This window comes from Aphelocoma coerulescens, chromosome 10, assembly GCF_041296385.1.
Source record: "Aphelocoma coerulescens isolate FSJ_1873_10779 chromosome 10, UR_Acoe_1.0, whole genome shotgun sequence".
Taxonomy (NCBI): Eukaryota; Metazoa; Chordata; class Aves; order Passeriformes; family Corvidae; genus Aphelocoma; species Aphelocoma coerulescens.
In genome coordinates, this window is record NC_091024.1 from 21,165,400 (window position 1) to 21,183,181 (window position 17,782).

General features: G+C 50.6%; 1 protein-coding gene across 3 annotated transcripts in view; it reads right to left on the reverse strand.

Annotated features, from left to right (window-relative positions):
* Positions 1–3,095: 3,095 nt before the first annotated feature.
* Positions 3,096–17,782, reverse strand: part of LOC138116342 (mucosa-associated lymphoid tissue lymphoma translocation protein 1-like) — a 30,456-nt gene continuing 15,769 nt past the window's right edge. For 2 of the 3 annotated variants that reach the window (XM_069025557.1, XM_069025556.1), the window contains exons 11-16: positions 14,397–14,471; positions 13,667–13,794; positions 13,300–13,431; positions 13,023–13,174; positions 7,606–7,731; positions 3,096–5,531 (exon numbers count right to left, since the gene is read on the reverse strand). In XM_069025557.1, coding sequence (XP_068881658.1) covers positions 5,181–5,531; positions 7,606–7,731; positions 13,023–13,174; positions 13,300–13,431; positions 13,667–13,794; positions 14,397–14,471 — 964 coding nt within the window. In that variant the 3' untranslated portion in view covers positions 3,096–5,180. Of the gene's footprint in view, positions 5,532–7,605; positions 7,732–12,311; positions 12,477–13,022; positions 13,175–13,299; positions 13,432–13,666; positions 13,795–14,396; positions 14,472–17,782 lie in introns of those variants that run through there. The other variant, XR_011154111.1, reaches the window with a different exon arrangement.

A 17,782-nucleotide genomic window follows, 5' to 3' on the forward strand; every position in this document is an offset into this window, starting at 1 on the left:
TTTCATCTCTAGTAGGGAATGGAAATGAGGAGGTTATTCTTTGCTGAGACATTCTGGAAAGCCATAGCTGAAATCTCGCACTTGTCTCTTCCATCTGTTTATTTTTACCACTTAATAACACGTCTGTCTCGTCAACTACTCCTGACACTGTGGCAAGAAAATCCAACTCCATGAAGACAGATTTATCAAAGAGACATTAGCTCTTCCTTATTGTGTGACACCGTGTCAGTTCTTCTCCTGCGCATGAAGTCTGGTCTGTAATTTCAAAGTGTGTCTTCTATCTCTTTGAGGGGGTGATATGACAAATACATTTGAAATTGTTGCTTGTTACGCAAAAGGTTATCCAAACTGTGAAGATAAGAAGCAACTTCAAGCGTTTCAAGGAGCCTCCTTTTTTTGATGTGTTTTTCTCCACTGCCACATGATGTTAGAGACCTAATTTCAAGCAATTAGTAACAGTGGCAAAAGAGTCATTGAAATAATCTGTGATAGAGGAGAGAACCCTGGGACAACATGAAAAGTCTGTGCTATCAATAATTTCTCACCATTAACAAGAAAATCCTGGTCTGCAAGACTTCACCGTGACACCAGACCTGCTCCTGCCTCTGCTTTCCAAAGAGGTGCCCCAGTCTCTGCAGAGGTGCCCAAATGCAGGTCAGCAGTGTGAATCTCCTTGTGAGTCACCTTGGGTCTATTAGCTTGACAGGGGATGGCTTCACTCACCCCTTTTGTTTCAAACTGTGCTCCTGGTTTCACTCCTGAGCCCTCTGCCTGATGGGGAGGCCCTGAAGAACTGAGTCTGAACCATCTGACATTTTCAAATGAACTGATTTACCATTTTTTCCTTATTTTCTAGCCCTGCCATGAACTTTGTTTTTTAAGTTTTGAATCCAGCTAAGCTGAACCTATGTCCTTGTTTGCTTTTTGGACAGGGAGCAGGCATATTTCACTGAAAGAGTCTTAAAACTCCAGTTTGGTGTTCAGAATCACTCAGAACACATGCACTCTTCTGGGTGCACTCTGGTAGCACAACCACAGCGTTGGCTGGGAGGGACAGAATCCAACCTCCTGTTGGAAGCAGGACAGTTGCCAGCACTGGGAGAGAGCAGAGCAGAGCCGGGGGTGTCTCCATGTGCAAAATGTGATGGATAAAGGCCGTCTGTGACACACTGGCTGTGAGAGCAGCACCTGGATTTAATGATTCCCTCCTCACTAGTACTGAGCCTGTGTCTCCCATTACTGTCTTGTGCATGGCCCTGATGTGCTAAGAGGAAGCTGACTTCCAATACCTGGTGTTCCAGAAGTGATCCTCAGCTAATGAAAGCAACCCTCAGCATTTCAGAAAACAGGTGATTCCCATATCATATCAGCTCACAGGATCATCCTCTTCACTCCTTGTCCACATGAAAGGCAGCATTAACTTCTAGAGAACATGATAACCTGCCCTTTGGGAAGCTCCTTCCTTCCCTGGGAGGGAATGGCCACTGAATGCCTTCAGGATCTCTCCTGTCTGTATGAGAAGCTACTTCCAAAAACTAGGCAAAGAAGACCAAAACTATATTGTTGAATCTTGGAGTTTCCCTACACGTCCCTCTATATGTTTTATTACACTGCAAGCATATTCTATCAACAGCACCATGTGCTCTGCCCTGTAATGTGGAGTAGGAAATGATCTGGCACGTTCTGTACATCATGGAAAACCTCTTAACAAGTGGAAAATAGGGAGAACCTACTAGTTTTACCAGTTTCTGAAGAGTAAATTCAGATTTACTCCTGTGAGGGAGAAGGATTTGTTCCAAAAAGATGGAAAGAATTAAGTGAGCTGGTAAGTGAAATGACTTCAACATTGCCCCATACTGATTTTTCCCCCCAGAAATGACTCCTGCAATGAAGGACCTGTCTTGTGTTTCTTTCTCTCGTTGGTTGAGGCTGGAGAGTGGCTGATGGGAGACAAATCCATCTTCTCCTTCCTTTGATCACAAAAAAGCCAACTGAGAACAAACCTTCAGGAATCTGCTGCCAACTGAAGGGTGCCAGGCTGGGGTGGATCTGCCAGTGCACAAATAACACACCCCCTGACTGCACCTGGGACCACGATTTTCCAGAAACAGACTGAAATGGCATTTCCAAGATTCCCTGATTTCTCTGATTTTCACTGCCTTGTTTTATCAATCCTGTTGGGTACACTTGCCTTGTTGTGTCAGGAACTGCCAAACATCAGCAAATGAGCCGAGAACTGCATCCCAAATGAATTCTATAGCAGAAGAAGAACGTATCAGGCTGTTGTCCAAGGCCTTTCCCTTCAACACATATGCCCTAGCAGAGAAGAAAAGAAGGGCATCTATCTAAAAATAAAATTATTGAATATTTAGGTGCTGCTATTTTCATCATGTATTGTTTTAAAGCTTCAGTTCACTTGGTGCTTTTTAAAGAAAATACAGGCTTGGGTGAAGGAAAGCAGCTGTACTACCTACAAAAATGGTTCTAAGCACTGCTTGCAGCCTCTGGGCACAGGCTGGCCCAGCAGCAGAGGAAGTGGAGGGCAATGGCTGTGGAAGGTAAGGAGGCAGAGAGGGAATGTGAACTGGAGCTGACCCGCTTTGCCTGCTGCTGCCTGGGCACTCCCCCTTCCCTCCCTTCCAGGGGGGTGTGGAGGCCAAGCTCTACAGAAAGGACATGGCTAAGAGACACACATGGGAATCTTGGGATGCCTTGTCTGTCCTGGATGCTGGGAGATGGAAACACAGATTTCCAGAGAATTTACTGGCACTAACCACCATGAGGGTGTTTGGATTTCATGTGTAAAGGTGGGGATGAAGGATCCACAGTTCCATCCCCTCCTACAGTGACTCCAGCTGAGGCCCAAGACACAAAATTCACCTTTGCAATTCAGCAAGCTCCCAGACGTGACAAACCATCATCTCAGGGAATGAACCACCATGGGAATGTGGTGATTCTCCTCTGGGCTTGGCTGCAGGGTCTCCTTGGAGGAGCAGGAGAACTGATGACAGGGACAAGTGCTGTGGTTGGCACCAGGACAGGAGACCACCTAAGCCATCAGAGCCACACTTAGAAAGCAGAGGGGCAAATCACAATGAATGAGGACTTATTTTATCTACACATTTCACCTGACATCATTTCATCCTATCTAGTCATTTGATCTGCCTTCTAAATCCAAACTTCAGTATTTTTAGTTACCTAAAAAAAGAAACAATGCTCACATAGAAGAGCCTAGAAGCTCAAGATGGAAGCATGAAATCCCAGTAGATCAATATTAAGTTACATCCTGGCAATCAGAGGGAAAATAAACACAGTTAACTCAGAGCCACGTGAAGCTTTGTGCATTAAAAACACCAATAGTGTTTTATTCAGAAAAAATAAACAGCCTCACTTTGAATGAGAAAACATTCACATTAGATGACACCTGGCATGATAATGGGAGTCAGGAACAAGCCTTGCCTCAACAGCACAGGAGGGTGGGAATAATCCTCACGGAGACCCCCAGCTCCTCCCAAATGCCTGCTGAGCCATTCCCACTGACCTGCCCTCAGTGGCTGCTAGTATTGAGTTCATCTTTGGTTCTTCCTGAAATTAGTTTATTATTTTCTGGTTTAGCTTTTCTATCAGTGCATCTTATTTAAACTACATCCTCTGAATTTTTTTTTTTTTTGAGCTTTAGGTTTTTTTCTAGGAGACTTTCTAGCCTTCAGCCAGCTGGGGCCCCTCTTCTTTCTCTTGGCTCTACTCACTGTGAGAAGAATAAAAGCCTCCTCTGTTCTCTTTGGACAGGTTTCCAGCACTTGTAGAATGGTTTATCTGGAAGCAACTTTTCAGATTTTTCTATGCTGCAACTGACACCACAGACAGAAATGTATCTTCACTGAAGGAGAGCAAAACTGAGAAAATTCTGCCTCCAACCCTCTTTTAAAGCAAGACAGAGCTCAGGCATTCTCCCCACCCTGCTACCCTTGACCTCTCCAGAAGTTTTGCCCTCCAACCTCTTTCTTCCACAGGACCACAGCAGCCAGAAGGGATCGCCAGTGGTCTCTGGTCCAGCCCTCAGCCAGCTTGGATCAGGTCATCTGCACCTTCTGTAGCCCAAAGTGAACTGTCCTCCAAGGATGGAGACTGCACACTTCACTGGGGTCACTGGCCCCTCTGGAACTATTGGATCACCCTCTCAGGCCATTACTGAGTAATCACCTTTATCAAACATGTATTAGGGAAGCAATCAGGGAGGGGCCTGTGCCCACCCAGGCTGTCCTTTGGGCCCTGCTCACCTGTGGCTTTCCCCGAACAGCTGGTTCTCCATGTAGTGCTTGAGGTTGCCCACAGCACAGACAGGCACACAGAAGAAACAATCTGCACTAATAATAACTTTTTTGAGGTTATCCTTTCTCAATCCCGGTACATTCCATCTCTCCAGCAGGACACTCTGCACCTGAGAGGAACTCGGAACTGCAGAGGGCTGAACACCCTTTAATGCCCCTGTACCAGGCTGGAAGGGGCAGGTGTCAGTGCACCTGCCTGGAGGCTATTCCTGGTGGAACACCAGCCTCCAATGTAAACACACACTGCATAGAAAACCTGACCTTCTTTTCCTGGCGACTGTCTCGCCCCAGTTATAAATACATTCTTCAGAAATACATAAATGCATAACTTAACACCTGCTTTGACACAGGCATGGGAAGGAAACCATGCTGGGACCCCAGGGAGAGCCTACACTCTTTCACCTGGTCCCCCTGGTCCAGCCCTGTGTCCCTTGCACAGCTTGGTGAGACCCAGCAGCCATGGCTGGGATTTGAGCCAGAGGGGTCTGTAGTGTTTGTGGGCTTCTCATCACATTCCGTGCAGCAACTTTTGTTTTCAGGCAGAAAACATCAACCAGTGCCCTTGTCTTGCAATTTTACCTGGCAATGCTGTGACTGGAGGGTGGCCCTGTCCTCTGCCAGACACAATGACTCCCCGCTGGTCCCGATGCAGCCATGGCACAGGGAATATTCCCCGGAATTGAGGCCCTGCACACCACATGGTGCAGATAGGAGAAACCTTTCCAAAAAAGCAGCCTTGGCCTCATTCAGACAGGGCGATGCCGAGGCTGGGAAGCAGCTGGTGGATTCTGACAGATTCAGCACTCAAATCGAGGCCTCAGTTAAAAGAGCAGCTCCCAGGGCTGAGGCTCAGGGCCCGTCCTGCCCCGGGCCAGCCCGAAGCAGCGCCAAGCAGAGCTCGCCCAGGTCGCTCTCATCGTTCTCCTCGGGCTCGCTGCTGAAGTTGGAGGGGCTGCTGCTGGGCAAGCTGTGGCCAGAGCCTGTGCTCAGGGACCCCTGGCCCTTCGGGTCCGCGCTCAGCGCCAGCGCATCTCGCAGGCACGCGCTGCCGGCGCGGCCGGGAGCTGGCTGGGAGTCATTCCTCTGGCTGAAAAACTGCCCCAGCAGGGACCTCTGGAGGGTCGTTTGGAGGCTTTCACAAGTCCTCTGTTTCGTGCTTGGCCGGGTGTAATGCAAATCCAACTGCAGGACCACGTCTGTCTGGAAGGGGAGAGCAAAGAACACAAAGTGAATGGGAGAATTCGATCGGAAGCAAAGCTCCCCTGCTGCTGCTGCTGCTGCCAGAAAGGAGCCTTGGCTGGCTCTTGTGCGGGCTCACAGCCCCATGCTGTGGCACGATGGAGCAATGCTACTGCCAGAGAAAATGAGCTGTTCATATTCACACAGCTCACAACGCTTACAGGCCTCAGCCATGGATTCTGTATTTCAGGACTTCTCCTGCAATCAGGACATGTGGGATCTCATCAGCTCCATCAGGGCACTGTCACTGCAAGCACCACTCTGGCGATGTGGGCACAGGGGAGCAGGAGGGGCTGCACCATGGCCAAAACCAACGCACATGGGAGAGGAAAGCATTAAACACTTTCAACCCTGGAAGTGTTCCAGACCAGGTTGGATGGGGCTTGGAGCACCCTGGTCTAGTGGAAGGTGTCCCTGCCCATGGCAGGGGGTGGAACAAGATGAGCTTTAAGGGCCCTTCCAGCCCAAACCATTCTGGGATTCTATGAACTAAAACACACCTGACACTCTAAAAACCAACAGCTTTAAGTAGCAGTGCTCCACAGGGAGCTGCTCACAGCCTAGCACTATTTTAGAATTTTCTAGAAGATGAAGAAATAAGAGAATAACCACATTCATGGCAGTCAAACCCCTGAAAGCAGACCCCAGCACGGCGCTGTGCCTGAAACACCTGTAAAGAGCAGGGAGATGTATAACAGAACAAGAAGATTTTGGCAGGCGATGCCCAGTCCAGGTCTCTGTCTGCACTTAAAAGCAATGCAGAACAACTGGGAAAGGTTCAGAAAAGAGCTCCAGGAACAATCAAGAACTGAAAGCACTGCCATATGCTGAAGCACATCACGTACTCAGCAAGCAGAAGTTGCTGTAGGCAGATTGAGGCAGCAGCTTGAGAGCAGCACTCGGTGTAAGATCCACTGGCTGTGTGTTAGGAGAGGAAAAAAAGTCCAAGTAGAGACAAAGAGCACACTGCTGTTTGAGGAGAGGCAAGCCAGGAGACCAGCAATTCTGCCTCTCTCATGGTCTTTAAATAGTTTGAGGGTGTTTTCAAGCATGCCAAAGAGGCACAGCTTGGATCAGGCTTGGCAGTGTTACTCTGATGACAGGAGATCCTGGCCAGCCCATGAGCTCATCTCTCAGGCCAGCACACAGCCCCGTGAGACATCCTCCACCTGAGGTAACTGGGCAGGTCCGACCTCCCCGTGGCTGATGGAGCAAAGAGCAGCTTCCCTGGCCAGGCAGCACAGAAAAACAGAACAATCCATGACTGGTGATGCCTGTCTCTGCTCCCAGCACAGGCTGGTGTGGGTCAGCTTTGATAGGAAGGTCAGGCAGGGGAGACAACACAACAGCAAAGAGCATCCACGCTTGGGCTCTGCAGCCTGACTGTAAATCAGAAAGATTATGCTAAGGTGGAAAAGGTGAGGTGAAAGGACAGTGCTCTCCTATGGAGCCAGGCTGGGAGAGCTGGGTGTGTCCAGCCTGGAGGAGAGAAGGATCCAAGATGACTTTAGAGCCCCTTCCAGTTCTTAAAAAGGGGCTCCAAGAGAGCTGGACAGGGACTTCAAACAAGGGCCCTAAAGTAACAGGACAAGGGGGAATATCTTCCCACTGCCAGAGGGCAGAGCTAGGTTGGATATTGGGAAGGAATTCTTCCCTGTGAGGGTGGCGAGGCCCTGGCACAGGGTGCCCAGAGAAGCTGTGGCTGTCCCATCCCTGGAAGTGTCCAAGGCCAGGCTGGATGGGGCTTGGAGCAACCTGGGATAATGGAAGGTGTCCCTGCCCATGGCAGAGGGTGGAACAAGATGAGGTTTAGGATCCCTCCTAACCCAAACCAGTCTGTGATTCTGTGATTCTGTAAAAGAGGGCAGCTTTTGTGCCTTGAAGATCAACAAGCTCCTCTAACATCAGTCTGGATGTGACACTGACACAGACACGTGGTCAGAAAGGCATATCCAGCTCCAGCCACGGGGATGGGGACACCAGTTCCATGAGAATGCAGGAGAACTGTAGAAATTTGCACCTGGTTACTCTCTACCTGAATTTTCTGCAGTGCACAGAGCTGGAAGATGCAGTCCAGCTCCTCCCGCTTGTACACGGAGGCGAGCAGACTCTCCACATGGTCCAGATGGCTCTCCCTCTGGATGGCCACGTCATCCGTCTCCTGGGCCAGGAAAACAAGAGGAAATGCAAGGAAATTTTAGCATCAGCATGAAGCATTGAGGCACAACTGCCAATCAAACACGTGCTCAGGGCTTTGATTGACATGTTGCCTGGTGGAAATGCTGTGTTATCCTAATATGGAAGTACTACAGAGAGCAAGCAACAGGAATGCAGAGATTTTACACACTTGCCTTGTGCATATCAATGAGAAGACCCCGAGTACATCTTACTATGAAAAATGGGGTATGGTGGGATTTTCAGCAGAGCCTGAAGCAGCACCAGCCAGTATTGTAACCACTGGTACTGCCAGCAGCTTGAAGGCAGCAAGTTTTCCAAGGGCACAGCTGGAAGCTCTGAGTTGTGCTGAGTGCTGAATTAGCCTCCCACCATCTACAGAACTACCAATTCTTGCTGAGTTCCTCAAATTTAGCCAAAACAGCCCTGTGTCTATGAGATCGTACTGACTGAATCTTGGAGCTGCTAATACCCCGGGAAGAGACAAGGGAATAAAGGCCTTACAAAATCATAGACCATGGAACATCCTGAGTTGGAAGGAACCCACAAGGGTCATTGAGTTCAACCCCTGGCCCTGCACAGACACCCCAACAATCCCACCCTGTGCCTGAGAGCAGTGTCCAAATGCTCCTGGAGCTCTGGCAGCCTTGGGGATGTGACCATGTCCCTCTCACTTTGGATCTGAGCCCTCCAGAATGGACCATAGTCCACCAGTCCCTTCCAGAAGGCACCTGCCTCTGCTAGCTGACTCTGGCAACCATCCCAGTGTGATCCTTAGCAGGAGAAGTTGTGCTGGGCATGCTGATGAAGGAGGCCGTTACGATATTTGGGGAGGTAGAAGTTGGAGAAGCCCTGGGAGCTCTTCCTGGCCTTCCCTGAACTGCTGCCTGCAAACAGACAAAGTGATTTGTTTCTGGCCAGGAGAGTATGAAGTAAAACATTGGATCCCAAATGCTGGCTGGGATCTGCAGGCATCAGGATCACCCCTGCATGCAAGGCTGGTGGAACAGGAGTAGCACCATCGCTGATCCAGTAGGTGACTGGAGGCTGAGGAAACACCATTTATCTCTGTGCAAGAGAAAGCCAAATCCATCTCTGCACTTGGCAGCTCACTACTGGAAAGATAAACTGGAGGGAGCTTGGGGAAGATCAAACCAGTGAATGGAAACTAAACCTGGGGACCAAAGAGGCACAAAGCAGGTCAGCCAGATGCTGCTGACACAGGGCTTTGGCAGCATGGCTGCAGAAGGGAGGATGCAGCCCTGCTGTGTCCAGCCAGCTCCATCCTCCCTCAGCACATGCTCCGACCCGCAGCGCTGCCTCCAGCCCAGGGGTCCCACAGCACAAGGACCTGGAGCTGCTGGAGCAAGTCCAGAGGAGGCCACAGAGATGCTCTGGGGGCTGGAGCCCCCCTGCTCTGATGCCAGGCTGCGAGAGCTGGGTCCAGGGAGACCTCAGAGCCCCTTCAGGCACTGGAAGAGCTGGAGAGGAACTTTGGACAAGAGCCTGGAGAGGCAGGACAAGAGGGGAATGGCTTCCTACTGCAGGGGTAGCGGTAGATTAGACGTTAGGGAGAATGCAATCTCCACGTTGGAACTTCCTCCCTGCAATTCAAACCATGACTTACTTCCATGATGCAAACAACTTTTTATAGACTTGAAGGCCCTGTAAAATCAAAATGTTTGCTTTTCTTGCCTAAACTACGATTGTCTTGCTCCTTCCTTTCATTACTTCGTCTGTGCTTTACTTGGCACACTTCTATGAAGCATGGACCCAAAACTGGACCCAGTGTTCCAGCAACAGCCAGGAGAGCCAGACAGGATCTCACAAAAATCTCAGAGCTCTTGTTTGCAACCTTGCCATGGTTCTGTGCCCTGATTTTGTCGCCCCAGCTGTTTTGGGCTCCAACCAGAACTGGTTCCCATTCACTGCCCATCCCATGCTTATGCTACTTTTTATTCTTGCTCATATGCAGGAACTTGCATCTGCTGAATAACAGCCTTGGCCTCGAATTGCACCTTCTGTTTATCCAAATCCTTCTAAAATCTAACCCTGCCTTGTAGCACCTTGCAGAGACACTTGCAGGTGTTACAGGATCTGTGTATTTAATAAGCACATCAGTGAAAATAAAAATCAATCCCACAGCCCTGATTTTCCAAAATGCCCAAATATATTCAATCACCCTCCAAGGAGAGTTTTCTCTTAGTTTTAAATGGAATTTCCTGTGGATCAGTGTGTGCCCATGGCCTCCAGTCCTGGCACTGGGCACCACTGGGAAGAACCTGGCTCTGTCCTCTTTGCACCCTCCCTGCAGGTATTTGTAGACCTGAATGAGTTCTTCCTAAGCCTGTCCCTCCACAGGATGAACAGCCCCAGTTCTCCCAGCTTTTCCTCACAGGGGAGGTGCTTCAACCACTTCATCATCTCCATGGCTCTTTGCCAGACTCTCTCCAGTATGTCCATGTCTCTCTTGTGCTGAGGAGCCCAGAACTGGACATGGGTGGAGGACAAACAATATCCACTGCCCTTGCCCTGTCCCCCGAGCTCATCACTGATGCAGAAGGCATCAGGTTATCAGGCATGGAGGCCCTTTGCAATCTATTGTAACTGCTCCCAGTCACCTCCTTGTCCTTGCTGTGTTTGGGGGTGATTGGCTCTGTCACTTCCTCAGAGGTCATGGTGAGGTTGACTCTCCTGGAGCTCCCCAAATCTTCATTCTTGCCCTCCTGGAAGGCAGGACTGACAGTGGCTTTTTTCCAGGCCTCAGGAAGACCATGAGGAGATGGAGAGTGTCCTCACAGTCTCATCTCCAGCTCCCTCAGCACTTGTGGGTGCACCCATCGGGTCCTGGGGATTTGTGAAAGTCCAGCTGTCTCAGTGCTCCCTGACCTGGTCCTGCTCCTCCTCCATGTGTCTCCCTTGCTTCAGACCTTCTCCTTAGTTTCAGGATTCTGGGAGTCCTGAGATACTTGTAGAAGCCCTTCTTGTTGCCCCCAGATCCAGCTCCACATAGGCTTTGGCTTTCTGAGCCCCATTCCTACATGCTTCAACCACATCTCTGTAGTTCTCCTACATTACCTGCCCCTGCTTCCACCTCTTGCACACCTTTTCATGTGTGAGCTCAGTTAGGAGCCCCCAGCAAACCCATGCAGGCCTCCTGATGCCTTTGCTTGACTCCCTGTTCCTCAGGATCCTTGAAAATCCACCAGCTGGGATCCAGGGCTGTATCCCATGGGAACACAGCTCTCCAGCCTAGTGACCTTCAAGACATTCACCTGGGCAAGAACCTGGTGTGTCTGCTTCAGCAGGAGGGTTGTGATCTGCAGAAATCCCCTCCAACCCCAAAAGTTCAATGACTCTGTGACCACAAGGGATGAATTAAAGCCCTGACACATGAGATTCAAAACCTGTCAGCTGACAGCAACTCATTATCCACAAGTATCTGCAGTCTGCTAAATTCCCAGCCTCCACAGCCTCCTGTTCCACAAACTAATTCCCTTCCACACTCTCCTTTATCATTTCTGGCTGTATAGGAGAAAATGGAGAAAAGCATTTTCTAAATTAATTTTTTTAGACAATTCATAATTATTTATAAACCTTTCCCCGTGGTGGGATGTGTTTTTTAATGAAGATGGTGCCCAGGAATGGTAAGGCCAGGTTTTAGCTGGCCCTCAAATAGGGATATTCTAAATAAGTTGGGGGAAGGTTGACTGGCAAGGCCATTATGCCAAACAGCTCCAGATCAAGTGTCTGGTAAACAAGGAGATCCAACATAAAGGTTTTTAAAAAGTAAGGATTTAAACAGTATAGAGGAAAAAAAAAATAGGAATGCCTTGGGTCATGTGTGAGACTCTCCCTCTACAGACAGTGCTTGTCAGGTAAAAATGCAAGTCAGGCAACCCACAGGATGGGAGGGAATATGGGACAACTAAAGAAAATGAATTAATGCCAGAAAATTCCATCATAATTATTCCTGGAAAACCCACAGCAAGCCTATTTAAGTCCCTTTGATAACCAGAATGTGGCAAATGGTGGCAACACTCCCATTTCCTACATTCCCCATTTCCTCAACAAGACAGCTCTCTGGGATCATTCTAAGGGCTTACAACCTCACATTCAGCCTGGTGTTGTTGGCCTTCAGCCTCTGGCTCCTGCAGCTCAGCCACGCACGTGGGACTTAGGGGGACCCCAGCTGCCCTGAGCATCCCTCAGGTGCTCTGGAAAGATTCTGGAGGGAGCCCGGAGGGCATCTCAGGGACCCCACAGGGGTGTGGTCGTGGCTGTGATGTCTGAGGTGGGGCAGGTGACAGTCATGGGAGGACATGCTGCTGCTGCCTCTTCAGACAGCACGGGAGCTCAGCATGAGCCAGCTCCGCCGTGCAGTGGGACAGAAGCAGGGATCTGGCTGTACTGGGGTACCTTTTTGACTCTCTGATCCCTCTTGAGACAGCTCCAGAGGCAGGAGCAGGCAGCTGGGTCCCCCTTCCCCCCCAGTCACTGATGTTGGGGGAAGCCCACAAATACATGCTCACACACATAGACACAATTTTCATGCATGATGCTCACAAGAGGAAATGGTGGTGCAGCTTAGGAATGGGCAGGATCAGGCTCCAAACCTCCTGGATACACCACGCTGCATCAGTGACCCCAATGTGCTGAGGAGCAGCGTCCCTCCATGAGCAACAAGGGCCAAAAAATCCACCACAAACGAGCTACGCTTTGGAAGAAGGGCTACAGAAAACAAGGGAGATGGTTACAGAAAGGAGCAGCAAATTAATCCATAGGGGTGGCCCATGGAGACCACCAGGAAAGCCCACACTGGGCACATGGTCTGTGAGGAAAGGTGTGAGAAAGGGTGCAAGGAAGCTGGTACAGCTCAACTGGGAAGGAATATACTGTTGCATTAAGATATATTAGCATGGCAGACAAAGAAGGCATGAGTCAAAAAGCCAGAGCTGCTTTCTAACACAGAAAACAGAATAGCTCTTGGCCTCAATCAGATTAAATGCAATAATTTAATCAGGCAGGACAGAAATCAATCTGAGGGGCAACTGGTTAAAGGCATCAAACTGCTGCCAAATCTTTTTTGTGATGCATGATGAGCAAGGCAGGGAATCCATAGAGGTGTGGAAGGAGCCTCAAAGAGGTGTATGCAGGGGAGGGGATCCATTTTCACCTGGGATCAGCCTTTCCCAGCCCTCAGGACTCAGCCCAACCACCCTCCGACCTCTGAAATGGGGGAAGCAGCCCAGGAACAGAACTGGCCAGAAGACTCACGGCAGGCCAGCGGAGCAGGAGCTGGGGGTCAGTGATGTGGGCCGGGGGTGGCTGTGGCTTGGCACACACGAACATCAGGTTGGAGAAGAGCCGGAGGAAGTGGAGCTCCACCCGTGCCCCGCATGGGAAGGTCACCGTTCTGCTCAGCGGCTCTGGAAGGGAAATTCAAGCAGGATCAACTCCTCAGAGGGTCCTGTCAACATCTCCCTGCAGTGCCGTGTCCCTGAGGGGCATGGGGCCCCCCAGTTCCCTCCTCCCCACACCCCCCATGGCTCACCTTGGCCGTGTCCCCAGGGCTCAGTGGCTGCTCCTGAGGGACAGATGGGATCCGTCAGGGACCGGGCTTCCTTTAGAGTGTGCTTGATCTCCATCACCTGCTTCCCAGTGACCAGGGGATCATGGCCAATGTCTGCAGCAAAGAGTCGGAAGCACAAGGATCACTCCAGGTTCCTCATTGATCTCCCTGCCTTTCAGGCCCTACACAAATGTCCCCATGCTGCTCCCAGGCTACTGAAAGATCCCATGGGGCATGGCCTGTGATTTGGATTTTAGGGAGGAACGGTTGGCTGGCTGGGATGGGATGGTCTCTGCTCTCTCTTCTCACGCCCTGCGCTGAAGCAAGTGGTTTCTAACTCGTCTCTCACCTTCTAACACATCCTCCAGCATATGTGTAACCTTCTTCTCTTGCAGAATGTGTTTCTTCAGGTATTTCATGAAGATCCCAGAGCTGAACTCCCCATCCTGCAACTCATAGGCTTCTGCATCTTCACTCCTGCAAGAATAAGGATATTTCTTCAGAGTCCTCACAGTTCTGCATTGGGCATGAGGTCCAAGGTGAGTCTGGGGTGGCCAACTCCATCCAGACTGTAGTGGCTGGGTCCAAGTGAGCTTCTCAAGGAATAACACAAAGTGCTTCGGTTGTGCCCTGGAGAGGGTGGGCAGGCCACAGGATGGGAAAAAACAGTGGAAGGGAATGGGATAGGACAGCACAGTCTCCTTTGCCAGCCCAGGCAAGTGATGAAGGTGAAAAGCCAGTGGAACTGGCACTGGACCAGGAAATAATACCCAGCATCTCAGAAGGCTTTGGGTGGGCTGCTCATGGGACATGCACCTGGAGAATCAGGCTGAAGAACAGGTGACAGGAGCTGATGTCACCTTCACACACAACTTGTAACTGAAGCACAGGCTGACAGCAGCAGGAAGGACAGAAGTGCCTGAACAGCAAACCCAGCAGATGGAGGGTGAGAGCCAGAGGGAACACAAGAGAAGGCCTCTCCAGCCTCCAGAGCCACCATGTATGCAAGGATGAGAGGAGACAGAGCTGTGCCAGAGTGTGGTCCCACGTGAGGGTGTGGGGGTGGTGAAGTCACTTACGTGGAATAGCCATAGACAGTGTTTCCCCACGGCTCCAGTGGCTGCACCTGGGACAAGGCACACCCTGGGTTGTACCTGGAGAGGAGGCAAAGGCACAAGTCAGTGTCGAGGACATCTGCAGCTGGCAGGAACAAAGCCCACACACTCCTCATGTCCATCTCTTAGGGATGGCAGTAGGATCAACCCTCACCTCAGATATAACCAGAGAGACTAAAGCTGGGAGTCCCACCAAGAACCCAAACCACAGGAGAAGGAGTAGGTATGTCCAGCTGTGACTTAACTGCACTGGTAAACTGCTCCCTGCCCTGAGCCTGAAGCTGTGGTACAACCTGGAGCTGTGGGTACAACCTGGAGCCATGGGTGCACATTGCCACCTCCCTCCAGAGGCTGGATTTTAACATCTCCAGGCAGAACCACGGTGCAGAGAACACACAGGTTCACCATGGCCCAAGGGACAACTGTCCCTCAAGAAGTCAGAGGTGCACAGCACCATGGTTATGGCTCAGTTGCCTTTGCTGGGGGTCTGGGACATCCCATGGGGCCCTTCCAGACCACACACACACACTTTTGCCTCAGGGAACCAAAGCAGGCTATGGATGATACACCCCCAGATCTCCCTCAGAGACAGGACCAGGACACGCACACAAGTCTCAAAGCTCAAAACTGGTCCTGACACCTCAGTCTAGATGCAGCTGAATGAGCACAGCCCCTGTTACTCCCAAAATCAGGTAGATCCATGGTGACAGGATCTGATTTCCAACAAAAAAAGATATCTTGGTTCCACTGAATGGTGCCTTGCCCATCTGACTGAAGCCAGACTGACAGCACATGGACAGGCTGCCTCCAGTTCACACCAGTGACTCGGAGCTGTTTCCAGTCACACAGTGCAAGAGCCAGGCACAGAGGCAGCATTAGTCCATGCAATTCAATTCCAGCACAGTTTCCTGGGGCTAGAGCTGGGACCCTAAGGAGAGCAGAAGGGACAGGGGTATTGCCAGCAGCCAGCACGTCACCTACTGCTGGTGGCACAGTCTGGAGATGTTTAATGGCAGAATTCAACTGACTTGTATAAGTTGTCTTAAAGATGATCAGAAGAGAAAATGTGAGAAAGAAGACACGTTTCTAAATGTGAATATTGAGATTTATCTGCTCCTCAACTGCTCCTAATTTAAAGCAGAAATCTTTGGTTCCAGGTCCAAGGATAAATCAGGGAATTCCTGGAAAAGGCAATCGCATCCACCCAAAATCAGCATATAAATGTATGAGGCTACACACAGGCTCTGTGCTCTGGTTCCTCGCCTGCTAAGGCTGAGCATCTGCTCCCTTGGCAAAGGATGTGTTTCTCACCACCCTGGCATTTCTGATGCCAACACATGGGGTGAGGAGGAACTCTGGGTGAGCTCCCTCTTAGCACAGACACAGCTTCATGCATGAGCTGCTGACAGACCTGCAGCATCAGTCTGACCAGGAGGGTGTCAGGAAGGGAGGCCCTGGGAGCCTTGTTTTATACAGAGGTGTAAACACACACAGCTATGAAATCCAGGTGCTTCCCTAAGCTGAACTGGTGATTTCTCGAGAAAAAATGAGCTCAGGAGAGAGCTCCTGCCCCCAAAAGGTCTGGGATAACACCCACTGCATGAAGCACCATGCTTGCTGAGGAAAAGGGGAGGTGTGAACTTTGCGGAAGGAGGGAGAAAACCAGCTGCACAACTTTGCCTAAATATCACAGCAGATCTCACACTGCATCCTCTTCCCAGAGCACCACTGAGACTCATTGAGCAAAGGAACCACTGGAAATGCCAAGGAAGGAGACAGCAGCTCAAAGGGAGACAGACAGCAGCTCAAAAGCTGGTTTACAGATTGTTAACATTGGCACTGGGGTCCCTGTGCAGCCCCCACACTGCCTCCCCATCACACACTGCCCTCAGATGGCACACCAGCAGCCCAGAGCTGCACTAGTCTGGCTCCAGCAGAGTATCCATGAGAGCCAGGTGTTCCTGCTTGGCTGCAGGCCATTCCCTGCCTGTTATCAAACTGGGGAGCGCAGCCAGGTGCTGCGAGGTGTGCCAGGGAAGCAACACACTCTGCTTTCAGCTGCCAGCAAGGAGGGAGAAAGGGGATGCTCCGTTCTGGGGAGTTCAGGGCAGCATCAAGGGACATCAAGCTCCCGCTCCAGAGCTGCAGGACAAGTCCCAGCACAGCCAGCTTTAAGCTACTCAAAGCAAGCAGCCCCACCATGACAGCTAAAAGGCACGAAAAATTTATCATCTCTCCAGGGGCTGGCAGATCTCTCAGGGTATCAAAAGCTCTGTTGTCTTTCCAGTTCTTAGCACAGGAACCACAGCACAAAGAGAGAGGCATTCCTACATTTGCTCTCCAGGTCTTTTCTGACCTGTAAATCTGCCTCAGGAGCCTGAAATAAATGAACTAATGACAGCTTCTACTGCAACAGTCCACCCACCTCTGCTGAAACTGGACAAGTAGTAATTTTCTGCAGCAGGATAGAAGTCTGCAGGCCAAGTGAGGATGATGGGTTTTCCACAGAAAGAGGAAAAATGCTTATCTCTGACCTCAGCAGCAGCTGCTTCACAACACAACCACTTCAGGAGGATTTAAGGCCAGGAAAAACAAGTAGCAGGGCTTAAAATATTTTCCCTGTCAAGCTGCACTCTTCTCACTGAGATGTTAACAAGAATGCAGCCAGGAGAAGAGAGGTGAACTGAACGCTCCCAGCCTGAGCACGTGGGAAACATGGAGCAGGAAAGCACACAGTCAGCAAGATCAGCTCAGGTGGGTCAGGCTTGAAACACAAGACAAACTCTGTGCTGAGTTTCAGCCAACAATTTATGCCAGGCAGAGCTATCCCTCCACAGGCCCTGAGGCAACCTGCCTGTATTTGCCAGGCTTCTACACCTGAAAAAACCAAGGGAGGGTCTCCAGCCCCTTCTCTCCAGCAGATCTCAGACAAGGTCTGCACTAATACGTGACTGACCTGTGGAGGCCGGTGAGCCTAAGGAACAAGGGACAAAGAGAGTCTGCTGGTGGGACAGTCCCTAAGATCAGAGATCCTCCCCAGGTTAGGGTGACAGCAGAGGCTTCCCCAGGATGCATTGCTCTGTTATGTTAATGTACCCCAGTTCTGTTTCCCTGGTTGGCCCATTGGCCTCCCTGCCCCTTGGTACTTTATATGTCCCTGCCCTAGAAGGTTCTCCACTCCCCGTTCCCCCATTGGCCCTTGCCCCATTGCCACCCCCTCAGAGCTCCCCACTGTCCCCCTTACCCTAGTCCTGCCTGTGTACCACCCCTGTGCCCTCAGATCACTGGTCCCTCATGCTCCCTCCACTCCTGTATATAACCCTGGACCCTCCTATGTTCTTTGTCTTCGT